The sequence below is a fragment of the Psammomys obesus genome, unplaced genomic scaffold, assembly GCF_907164565.1.
Source record: "Psammomys obesus unplaced genomic scaffold, mPsaObe1.curated_primary_1811, whole genome shotgun sequence".
Classification (NCBI taxonomy): domain Eukaryota; kingdom Metazoa; phylum Chordata; class Mammalia; order Rodentia; family Muridae; genus Psammomys; species Psammomys obesus.
The window spans coordinates 4370703-4383556 of NW_026585587.1; the positions used below are offsets into that span (position 1 = coordinate 4370703).

The following is a 12854-nucleotide window of genomic DNA, read 5'->3' on the forward strand; positions in this document are numbered from 1 at the left end:
GTGAAGATTTCTGTTTTTTCTGTTTTATTTGGAGCAAAACCCTCCAAATGTGCATGTGCCCAGCAAGAAAAATGGTTTATCCCTTCTTTCTTTTCTTTTTTCTTTTGTATTTTAGGATGGGGTCTCATGTGGTCCAGGCTGGCCTTGAGCTCAGCATGTACTGAGGATAGCCTTGAACTTCAGCTCCTCCTGCTTCCACCTCATGAACGGCGTGTTCACAGTGTGCTCTCACCACACCTGGCTAAGGCAAGCAATCCTCACACAGAAAACCTGAAAGAAGCATAGGTCTCAGATGGAGGAAAACCTGAGCAAAGTCCAAGTGTAGATGACAGCTACCCATTCCTTTCGAGCCTCAGGCACATCTGCTCCTTAGTGGGAGCTCTGCCAGGAGCTGGAGGGAGGACAGGGCGGAGCTGGAGTGCCGGAGGGCAGCAATATATAGTCAAGGCCTGAGGTAGCAAGCCCTAGATTGCTTCTCAGGAGAATGAGCCAGGCGGGAGGGGAACATGAGAAGAAGAATATGAATGAAGAGTCCACGCAGCCTAACACAGGACCACTGGAATTACACACATGGCAAATTTCCAGAAAGGAAGAAGAGATTAGTAAAGACTGAAACAGGAAGATTTTGAAAGCTGCCAAAAAGCCTAGGCAAACGATTCAGATTCTGATGAGCAAATAACAGAAACCGGGGATGCTGTAGTTCTTGGAACTTTCAAGCAGATCGTTTTAGAAGGGTATCAGCCACCACCACTGAGCGTCTTCCATCTCCCAAGCCACACATACATTATCTAAGTGAAAGCAAAACGGGTTGGCCAAGTATCGACAGGTCTCCTACTACAGAAGAGAAAGGGGACAGGGAGAAGAAAGCTTGCCAGGGCTAAGTGGCTGGCATGCAGCGGGACTGAAAGCCAGAGTGCTCGCAAGTACTACCCACTGTTACCTCTCTGCCAGTCAGCCACCGCACCTCTGGCCTAATTCTGCACTCTTTTCTGCATTATCCTAGGGCTTCAAATAGAGATATTGAGGGTATGATGAGGTGACCCGGTGGGTAAAAGCATTTACTGAGTGAGACGGAGGAACTGATCTCTAAAACTCATTATGAGGTGGAAGGAGCCAATCAGCTTCTAAACGATGTCTTCCAGCCTCCATCCGTATGCCGTGAAATGCATACCCCATACATCATACACATGCAAGGAACAGAATTTAAAAATAAGTTAAAACACATAATTTGTTGACTCAGTAAACACTACTAGACCAGCAGGATGTGCAAAAAGAAATAAAACCTTGTATTACATAAATGACAGGAATATAAAGCCCCAAAGTACAGATTTTGAAGAGAAAACACAGGGAAAAAAAACCCTTTGCTCTCTTGGATTAGGCAAAGACTTCTTACACAGAACATCAAAGCCTCATCTACACAGGGAGAATGCTGACAGGGCAGACTGCATCCAAACCCAAACTTCTACTCCATAAAGACTGCCAACAGGCTTGAAAAGACAAGGCACAAGTGAGGGAAAACAAATTATATAATGTGCATTTGGTTATACAGAATGAAAGATGCTCACAATCCAGCAAGAAAACATCTGTTTTTTTTCCAAACAGGCAAAAGATTTGAACAAATAGGTCTTCAAATGAGATAAACATGTGTTCACGATATGATACATTTGAAAGAACAATCATTAGTTTTTAGTAACTACAAATTAAATACAACTTCAGGCCACAATGTAGTGTTATCACACATCTACTAGGACAAGTGAAGATAAAGACAAAAATAAAAAATAAAAAACCTGGCAAATCAAGAGCTGATAAGAATGAGTCACAACAGGAATTCTTGGTCACCGTTGGCGGGAATCAAATGCTGCTGTCACTCAGGAAAACGATCCGGCAAGCTCGAGTTAAACATAGATTGCCACACTCAGCAATCCCAATCCCAAATATTCACCTGCGTGAAATGAAAATTGACATTCATCCTGCGTAGTTGGGCGGAACCGTCAGTGTGTATAGCCATAAGGGGAAACACTGTGGAGGTCTCTCAAAAACTAGAGTAGCAGCAGTGGTTGCTGAGTCAAGACAGTCCCTGTTAAGGTGTGGCCCAGAGAAGCTAGGGTTTGGATCTCCTTGGAGCAGAGCAAAAGCAAGTAGGTGTTTTCGGAAACTGGGAGGCTATAAGATGGCGTTTGTATCACCATGGATTGTGGGGTGACTCTCTTCTTAAATGCAGGGTGGACTCTGGGACCTAGATGAACCACAAGAAGACTCCTACTTAGAATCTACTTAGGATCTACTTGGAGAAGAACATTGCAGCATCAAACGCTGTGATGCAGGGACAGCACATTCTATAACAAAGGCAAAGGTCACACTAATGGCTTCCCAGGCAAGTGAGGGCCCAAGGTCCCTGCTTAGATGTCACCGGCTGCTTCGCAGTAGCCCAGCAGATAGGTATTGGTGTCACAAAGTCAAGAACCCCTTTCCTTGTTAACATGGTGTTAACACGGGCACCAGATGTCCCCACACCCACGTCTGAGAAGCCCATTCCTCTGCTTATTTAGAGAAGCAAAAGGAGGCCAGCAAGATGTTTTAGTAGGTAAAGGTGTGTGTTGCCAAGACTGAGGATCCGAGTTCGATCCCCTGAGCCCACGTGATGAAAGAAAACATTTCTGCAGCTATCCTCTCACACCCTCCCATGTGTGCCCCCTCAAATAAATAAAAAATGTAATTAAAAGGTTAGAGAAGGAAGAGGTAGGTTTTTCACTTCCTAAGAAACTCATCCAATGGACACACACACACACACACACAAGCACACACGGTATGTGTGTGGGGAGGTGCACATTCTTCTCTCCTCTGCTAAATCTTTCAAATCTTCCTGAAGATAACATACCTTGGCTGTGATAAAAAACATCAGAAACAGGAAACATATTCTGCTTAGATTGTTAAAACTTGAAATGTAAAACAGTTCAGAACTGTATGGCCTCACCATCCTGCCACAAGGCAGCTCTGTTCATAATTAACTTAGCAAAATAGGGGAAGGCAACAGGAAAAAAACAAAAAAAAAAAACAAAAAAAACCACCTTGGTTTACTAATGACTTTTAAGAAATTGTTCACATATCAAGTGGACTCACGTTACCAGAACAACATTCTCGGACAGAAATGTCTGCTTTTCTTTGAATACACCTTTAACCTAACATTGCTTTCCCTCCTGAACAAGCATAGCTTCTTCCTGCTGGCCCCGGCCCCGGTGCCCCAGTCAGGAGGCACAGCCACTGATGCCTGGCACGGTCAGGAAGTAAGGCTGGCCATCCAGCATGGTACAAACACACCCTCAGCACAACATGGCTTGGGGGAGGGGGGAGTTGGGTGCAAACTGCTGAAGGGCCAAACTTTGGTGCCAGCTAGAAGGGCCCCAACGTTATCAACTGTGCAACTAACCCTTTGATTTTTCAAAATGCACACAGTATCTCCTTGACAAACATTAAGTGCAAGACCTTAGCTGTGAGAAACAACACTCGGGAAGGAGGGCCTGGAGTTTGCAGCAATGGTTCTGTCCTAGGAAGATGAAAATGTACTTCTGCCATGGAACAAACCAGGAGAGAAATGCCTCTCAGGGTGAAGTCATTGCTTATTTTTCTTGTTTCTTTAAGATATAATTTTAAATTGTGTCAATCAGTCGCATTGAGGAATGTTATAAAAACCAGGTATTTCGGTGGCCATGGAGTCTGACAAGAATTCTGCCTCAGGGTGAGGACAACGGTGACGTGGCTGAGGGATACATGTGTGCTCAATCCTATGACTTCTGTGAATTCTGAAACTGCTATTAGCTGTGGGAAGTTCAGAGCGAATCTGTGATTTATCTAGGCCATTATGAAAGAGATCACTGGGCCTGTGTTCTGGGGACTAGCCCATCTTATCTTTTGTCTTGTGTCATTTATCTCCCAAATAAATATAAAAAAGCATGCCTGTTGCATGACATACACAGGTATTCAAGTGTGTGAACACGTGCTTAGTGTATACATACATGTATGTGAACAGAGTATTTTGGGTGGAGAAAGGAACTTGGTATTTGCAAAAGAAAGAAGGGAAGTAAATGCCCAGCTCATGGGGGCATGACATTGGAGAACACAAGATACCGAGCTACAAGTTGGAAGTTTATAATGAGCACTAACCCAGAGCAAAGCAAAGACAATGAAACAGGGTGTGTGAGAAAGCATGCTCTAAGGAAGGGTGGGGCGTGGGTGAGAAGACAGGGCCAGAACGGGCAGGAGTTACTTCATAATCCGCTATGAATAAGAGCTTTGAACGGACTGATAGACATGGCGGCTTCTTTTCATTTTAATAAGTTATATTTGTGTGTGTGGAATATGTGCGTGGTGTGTTTGTATGTGTGGTATGTCCACGTATATGTGGTATGTGTGGTGTATGTGTGTGTGAGTGTGGTTTGTGTGTTTGTGTGTGTGGCGTGTGTGTGTATGTGTTTGTGTGGTTTGTGCGTGTGTGGTGTAACAAATGTGTACACAGGTACACATGCCTGTGTATGCACACAGAAAGCTGGGGTATGACACTGGGTGCCTTCCTCTGTTGCGTTCTGCCTTAGCCCCTTGACACAAAGCTGCTCACTGAACTTGGGGCTTGCTGCGGCAGCCAGACTGGCTGTCCAGCAAGATCACTGTCTCTGCCCTCAACTCTGGGGTTATAGGCATTCACGGCTGTGCCTAGCATTTTTGTGGGTGTGGGGGATTCAAACTCGGAGCCTTATGCTTACCTGGCAAGCTCTCTTACCCTCCTGAGCAATCTCTACAGCCCCAAGCTGTAGTGTTTTAATAGAAGAATTAAATGCAGTTGGCTGCAGGAAAGAAAAAGTGACAGGACAAGAAAACACAGACTGTTTTCTTCATCCATTTAAAGCGTGCCACCTAGGGGAGCATGCTATGTACCCATCACAAACGTATGAAAACCATCAATCCTGTGCTTGCTCCAGCAGCGCATATACTAAAATTGGAACGATACAGAGAAGATTATCATGGCTCCTACACAAGGATGACACACAAATTCGTTAAGCATTCCATATTTTTTTTGGGGGGGGGGAGTAGAGCGCAGAGTGTCTTATGGAAGAAGGGGAGTGATAGGAGAACATGGAGGGGACAGGAGTCCCAGAAAGAGACCAACAAAGCCTAAAAATCTAAGCCCAGGGGGTCATGCAGGGACTGATGCAGCAACCAAGGACCATGCATGGAGAGGACCTAGACCCCCAGCTCAGATGTAGCCGATTGGCAGCTCAGTCTCCATGTGGGTTCCCTAGTAAGTAAAGCAGGGGCTGCCTCTGTAATGAACTTGGTTGCTGCTCCCTGATCACTTGCCCCTGGTGATGTGGCCTTACCAGGCCACAGAGGGAGAGGATCCAGGCAATTCTGTTGAGGATTGATACACTACAAGCAGATGGCAGAGGAGGAGAACTCCTCCCTTCAGTGGACTAGGGGAAGGAGACAGAAAGGGGGGGGGGACAGAAAAAAGATGAGATGGGGAGGAATTGAGGGAGGGGGCTTCAATTGGGTTAGGGTTAATGAATAATGAATAAATTGTGAAAAAAATTAAAATTAAAAAAAAAAGAAAACCATCAATTCCATTTGGCCTGTTCTGCTTGTGTTGTCTTGGACTCTGACCTAGGCAGAGACATAAGAGATCCCTAAGCATTTCAAAGTCTCCCTTAGGTGGTCAGTTTTATTTCTTCCAGATATTAAGCTGATGCTGATTAAAGAGGCAATTCTACACGTGGATACTGTACTTGCTGGCAGTAGGGCTTCTGCCTTCCTAAAACAGGAAACCACCAAACTCCAGCAGCATGCAGATGTCTGTACCAGCTAAATGCTGCCTGATGCAGAGAGCTGAGACAATGGGCTTCCCAGGTTCCAAGAAAAACACGCTATCAAGGACTGACATACAATTAAGTTTGACTGTACAGGGATTTTGAATTTCTAACCTTTGGGGAAGGTGCTAAGCAGAATTTGCCTGTAGATAATTTTTCCCCTCAGCAAATTAACACTGTGGAGACTTGAGAAAGGGCATGGAACAAAGTTCTCAGGCAAATCGGAATTTGAAAAAATAACCAGGTTTATGCATCTCTATAAGCACATACCCTACCTACCTCTACATGCAAACATTTCATAGAAACATGGAACAATAGAGCTGGCAGAGGCCTCAAGGCCATGTAGTCCACGTCCCTCATAATAGAAACAGAATGACCCCAGAGAGGGGAAACAGCTCTCCCATGACCACTCAATTTGTCACATACAGAATGGACTATAATGGCGCAGCATAAGCATGTACCTTTTGGATTCCACTCTGTGGCCTATGTCTAACACGGTATTCATGACAGGCGATGTTTGTTAGTCGGCTTGACAGGCCACAGGATAACCAACATTTTATCCATGGACTGGGTAAAGGGGAGTTCTCTTCCTGCTGTGAGTGGACCTCATCCAAGCAGCGGGAGGCCTGCGTATGATAATGGGGATGGCTTTCCCTCAGCCAAGAGGGAAGCGCTCTCCACTTACGGCTTTAACCAGGACATCAGCCATTCCTAACCTTGGCTTCAGACTGAAATCAACTCTTGGTCTTGAGCCTACAAACTTCTGGTCTGGAATTCATGGCTGTGGCTCTGCCGGGTCTCCAGCTGGCCTACTGCAGATCGTGGTATTTGCAAACTTGTAGAATTTTGAGAGCTGGTTCTAATCAACTGGCACAGTACTATGAGCTCCATGATATTATGATGGAGCTGAAAAGGCCCTGTTGCATAGTGATGCCATGGACATTGTGGGACTACGGCACGGTATGTTACCAGTATGAAGCCAAGTATACACACAGTCAAGTAAAATGTAAAATGGTCAATAAGTGATGATGTTAGTAGGATGTTACTGGTTTCTTACGCTGTACTTTGAGATTTTAGAGCATACTGACAAAAATGAGCTCACTGCAGTAAGGATATTGTGTTCTTACACACACGATGACAAAATCATCTCATGATATTCCTCAGCATGTAGCCCACCGTGAAGTGACATATGACAACACACACACACACACACACACACACACACACACACACACACACACATACACACACAGAGTTTCTCTAATAAACTTTTAGTTCAACAGGATAAGAGGATGAAAAATTATCTGAACGGGATGCAGAGACTGTGGATCGGTTATCCAAAGCCATTCATACTCCTCTTCTCCAAGGGTGAAAAGCTGAGATATATTCCTCCAGCCTCTTTTAGAGCTACAGGTGGCCACACGACACATCTCTTAACAATGAAGTGTAAGTCCACATCCCTAAGAGGGCCTACCTTGCCTTCTGGCCTCTACAGCCCCTTCTCTTCCCTGTCTGGAGCTTGAACACAACAAATAGGTACAAGGGACAGCAGCCATCTTGGGAACATGAGGACAAAAATCACATGCTAGGGAGTGAGAAGTTCTACAGAAGAAGAAGAAATGAGTTGGGAGCTGTCTTAGTTACTGTTCCGTTGCTGGGATGAAACACCATGACCAAGGCAATTTATAAAAGGGGGCATTTAGTTGGGAGCTTGATTACAGTGTCAGAGGGTTAGTCTACGAGCATCATGGTGGAGAACACGGTGGCAGGAAAGCATGGCACTGGAACAGTAGATGAGAGATCACATCTGATGTGCAAGGTACAGGCAGAGAGCAAGACACTGGGCCTTCCAGGAATTCTTGAATGAATGAATGTGTTGCACTTAAGATCAATTTGTGTTCACACTTGCTTTATTGTGACTATAATGGTTAGGAAACTATCTGGCCACAAATAAGGATAGACAAGACTGCTTTTGATATTGAGGTCTGTTAGAAGTACTCTGATCTTAAGTGCAACACATTCATTCATTCAAGAATTCCTCTTATTTAGAAATATTTTTAAACTGTATTCATTCGTTTATTGTGTGTGGAGGGGTACACACATACCAGAGAGAATGTGTAAAGGTCAGAGGACAGCTTGTGTTTGTTCTCTCCTTCTACCACGTCGATCTTGAGGATAAAACTCAAATTGTTGGGCTTGGCAGCAGGTATCTTTACCCTGAGTCATCTTGCTGGCCCTGCTCAAGAAGATTTCAAAGGCCCATCCTTGAGAAATGTAGATGAATTAAACCTTCCAACTAAGGGCTGTAAGGAAACCAGCTCGGTTCCACTCTAGATCATAGTCTGCAAGAGGTGGGGTGGTGCGAGGGGGACCCCTGTGACTTCTAGTGTGACACCAGAGTAGATCGAATCTTGATCTACCAACTTTTCCTACTTAATTCTTCATTCTTTCTTTTCTTTGAGACAGGGATGTCGCTGTGTAGCCCTGGCTGACTTGAAACACGCTTTGTAGACCAGGCTGTTTTAGAACTCACAGAGATCTGCCTGCCTCTGCCTCCCGAGTTCTGGGATTAAAGGTGTGTGTCACCATGGACTCTTGGATTAGAGGCATGTGGCACCACTGCAGTTCTTAAAGTTCCTCTTAATGCAACACTGTTGCCACTGGGCGGTGGGGAGGGGAGTGCCCTCCCATCCCCAAGCTCCCAGAAAAAAGACTCATGAGACTCAAAATAATTTTACAGATACCTAGGCTGTATAGCCAGGCTCTTCTCTGACTAGCTCATAACTTAAACAACCCATTTTACTAATCTACATTTTGCCATGTGGCTGGTTACCTTGGCTCAGGTACTATCTGTTCATCCTCCTCACATCTTGCTGGTTGACCCTCCTGTTCCTGGCTCTATCCCACAATCTTTTCTGCTTGCCATCAGATTTATTATTGACATGTTATGCTTCCATACAGACACAAGAGATTCCTACTACACAAAACCAATATCTGCTTTTTCTAGTATTTAGATGGGCTCATGGCCCATTCTCTAGAAGTAAGAGCGATCATCTCTCCCCACTGTTAGTGATGAGAGAAGCCACAGGTGGCCCCAGGATAGGGCAAAAATAACTTGGTTGAGCTAACAAATTTGAATGGGAGACCTGGTTCTGTCAGATTTTCCTTTAGATCATCCTAGAGGTGTACCCTGAACCTGCCCGAGTTTGGCTTCCCAATTTATTTATAAATATTGGCATTAAATGAGATAATGATAATAAAAGACATCTGATACTGTACATCGACAGAAGTGAGATTCCATCAGATAACCGGATTGTGTGCAAACTAAAGTAAACAGGTTCAAAATGAGGATGTATATGAGTAATTGGAGAGCAGTTCATTATCTTTACGGCATTTCTTTTGGCTCTTCTTCCTTCCTCGGAGAGTAAGAACTGTGAGATAAGCGAGCTCCATCTGACAAAGCGCTGCAGAAGAGAGCCCTATGGAATGAACTCAGAAGAACTAAAGACAAAATACTACTCGGTGTGTTTATTGCTGAGCAGTAACTGTTATCAATCATAACAATTCAGCCCTCTTAATGTAGGCTCTAATGGCCCTCTGGCCTGTCATATCCTTTTAATTACATGTTTAATGTCATGTCATCAACACCTATATTCCCATGATACTCTAAGCCCCATAGATCTTAAATCTCGTCTTGGCAGGAGACAAAGGTCCCAGGAAATAAAGAGTGCAGCTCTGCTCTACTTACGAATGCACTTCAGAGCAACAGCGGAGCTCCCCAGAAGGCCTTTCAGACACCACCACGGAACATGTCAATCTGCTTTCACGCCACCTACCTTGTCCTGCGTTTGGCATCGGATGCAGTCACATTCAAAGCAGTACTGGTCCCTCAGCTGCTTCCGGCGCTCCTCACTGGTCATCAGCATGTCCAGGTAGCAGATGGTGAGCTGTGGGGACCGAAAGGGAAAGGCTTATGTGGCTGGTGTGCTCATTTTCTTCTATTGTTATCACAGCTAATTCTTAGAGTCAGACACCAACAGGAGCAGGAGGGAAGGCGCCCCCTACAGCTCCTACCCAAATGATTAAAATGCATTTTTTTTTCTTTTCTGCCTCAGTGTAAGCACACAGACATTACATACTAAAAGAATTATGTTTATGACCTTGACACACTTTGTATGTATGTTATCTTTGTTTTTTTCCCCCTTTCATTAAATAATAAAACATCAGGAGTTATTTCATATATGGTATCATTAAGCTTTGGTTATAAATTCTATGATAATTGGAGAAGTTCACTCTGGACATCAAATGATTGACAGATGATGTAGACAGATTGGTTGATTTTATAGCTGTCTCCTGGAATTTAGGGCCATCTATATTTGATAGTTTTGAAATTGGGACCTATTGGTCGCTTGTTATGTAGTTTGTTTGTTTTTTTTTTTTAATGGATGGTTTATTGTTTAAATTTTTAATTATTTAATTTAATTATTTAAAAATTTAAAATTATTATTATTTATTACCATTTATTCACTTTGTATCTTGGCTGTAGCCCTCTCCTGGACTCACCTTCCCTCCTTCTTCCCTCCCTATGTCCCTAACCTTAGTCCATTGATAGGGAAGCAGATGCTGAGACTCAGCCAAACTTTGGGCAGAGTGCAGGGAATCTTATGAAAGAAGGGGGAGATAGAAAGACCTGGAAGAGACAGGAGCTCCACAAAGAGACCAACAGAACCAAAAATTCTGGGCCCAGGGGTTCTGCAGAGACTGATGAATCAACCAAGGACCATGCATGGAGGTGACCTAGACCCCCTGCTCAGATGTAACCCATGGGCAGCTCAATCTCCATGGGGGTTCCCTTGTAAGGGGAGCAGGGGCAGTCACTGGCATGAACTAGGTTGCCTGCTCTTTGATCACTTTCTCCTGGTGAGGTGGCCTTACTAGGCCACAGAGAAAGAGGATCCAGACAGTGCTGATGTTACATAGTTTTTTTTTAAAAAAGTGAAATGATTTTCAAAGAGGGAAGGGTGTGGCGTCAGGAAGGCTTTCTGAGGTGGATTTCCTTGGTCCTTTGAAGCACAGTAACTCAGGCCTGCTTCAGAAGGGGGAAAGTCAAGGTGAAAGGGCAGACTAAAGCTCCAAAGAAGTCCAGGAATCCGCTTTGGGCCTCTGGTCTAACACAGCATGGGCATAAACACATTTCCACTTGGCGGAATCCACAACACACAAAAACCGAATTCATGACAGCAGTACAGAACTCTTGTCCACTCCCCACAGAGCATCCTTAGTAGGGGAGGGTGAGCAATACTCCTATTTCATGTTGTTCAAACTGAACCTTTGACTCTACCATCCAAATCCACCTGGAAGCTCTGCTGGATCTACATTAAAAATGCATCCAGAACCGACCACTTTCAATCTTCCCCAATGTTACATCCCAACACCACCCATCCCCGCCTCAGGATGGGTTCCTCCCTGCTTCTCTCCCTGGAAGCAATCTCTCTGCATTCTACCTTCCAGCCTTCACCACAACAGAAGTCAGACAGGCTTTCTTCAGTTTGAAATACTGCAACAGCGCCCCCTTTTGTCCAAGGAGAGTCAAGATCTTACAGCTCAACCTAAGCGTGTGGCCCCTGGGTGGTGTAGGCTCTAGCCGATGATGAACTAGGAGGGGAAACACAAAGTCCCTGTTCAGAAACGTGTTTACTATTTTGGTAAGAGCTGTGTGTGTGTGTGTTTGTGTGTGTGTGTGTGTGTTTCTAATGATAAAATATTGTATTGTTTTGTTTTGTCTACTGCATTTGCATTTTCATTTTTCTAATTTGGTGTGAATATTAATCTGTGATGTCCAGAGCAAAGTATGGTTCTTTCATCACTGGGGACAGCTGCTCCCGCTCCCTCCCTGGACGCTCCCTTCCCCCTTTCCCTTCATATTCCCACTTCTGGCCTGAGCTCTCCCAGATCCACCAAGGTGGCCTCCCTGGTCCTCTTCAGTTTCAGTCAAATCCCCTGTTCCCAAGGAGGCCTAACTGACTGCCTATTTAAAATGATGGCTGGTTCCCACCACACCCAGGCTCCTCCCTCGCCTTGTCCGGTTCCTTTTAGTCCTGTAATGTATATCAGCTTGTAATGTACTGTATAAATGACTTATCTGCTTTCAAATGCAGAAAGTAATTATGGGGGTGTGAGTGGTGGGGGGAAGGGGACACTGTAAGGAGAAGGAAGGCAGGATTATCTGCTGAGAGGGTTGACAAAACTCCCTAGAGCAAACACGCCATGTGGTTTTCCCTATACTGAAAACAAGGCATCACGTGTCTACTAAACATGATTTTACTTGCTTGAAGTCAAGGTAGGGCAAGGAAGGCCTCTGACAGAAAATGACTCCAAGGTGGCCTCCTTAAAGCTCCATGAGGAAGACGAAGTCTGGCCAGCCACTTCTGTCAGACCCTTACGGTCACCAGGATGACAGAGTAAAAGACCCGAGCTGACTCCCTGGCTCATGATAGGGTCTCTGTGTGTTAGAAAGCTAGGGGTGCGGCCTTCCACAAGAGAACTGCCCCAGAAGCACAGACCTTCTGAACATCTTCTGTGAGTGTGGCACTCTTGCAGTAGCATGCAACAGTGAAAACCGGATTGGGATTTGCGTTCAACCTGATTTAAGACTGACTGATGCCCCTTCACCTGGCAGGGGCACCTTTCTCAGGGTGGCGGTGGAACCAGACACCAGAAGGAGCTGATACAGCCCCCATCACAGTACAGAGTACAAGCATGGCAGGCAGAGGTGGCAACTGGGCTCCTTTGGTCAAGACGCTGATCACTTTCTCATTTCCCCCATCTTTCTCTTGCACTTTGATCTGAAGGCAGGGTCACCTCAAAGGCGAAGGGCTGCGCTATGAGGCCAGTTCCCGTGACTTCAAGGATACCATGCTCCAGGGTGCAAGCAACCAGTTTCTACGCATGTGTTCTGGAACATCTTTACTGGGAGGTTTGGGAGTGTTCACTCAC

The 12854-nt window shown here is 45.0% G+C and overlaps 1 protein-coding gene and 1 non-coding gene across 7 annotated transcripts in view; one reads left to right on the forward strand and one right to left on the reverse strand.

Annotated features, from left to right (window-relative positions):
• Smyd3 (SET and MYND domain containing 3) overlaps window positions 1-12854 on the reverse strand; it is a 522086-nt gene that overhangs the window by 109160 nt on the left and 400072 nt on the right. For all 6 annotated transcript variants that reach the window (XM_055608843.1, XM_055608855.1, XM_055608861.1 and 3 more), the window contains one exon: window positions 9695-9805. In XM_055608843.1, coding sequence (XP_055464818.1) covers window positions 9695-9805 — 111 coding nt within the window. The remainder of the gene's footprint in view (window positions 1-9694; window positions 9806-12854) is intronic.
• On the forward strand, window positions 4961-5067 carry LOC129679094 (U6 spliceosomal RNA). The gene has a single exon (XR_008720509.1). It is a non-coding gene; the product is annotated as a U6 spliceosomal RNA (small nuclear RNA).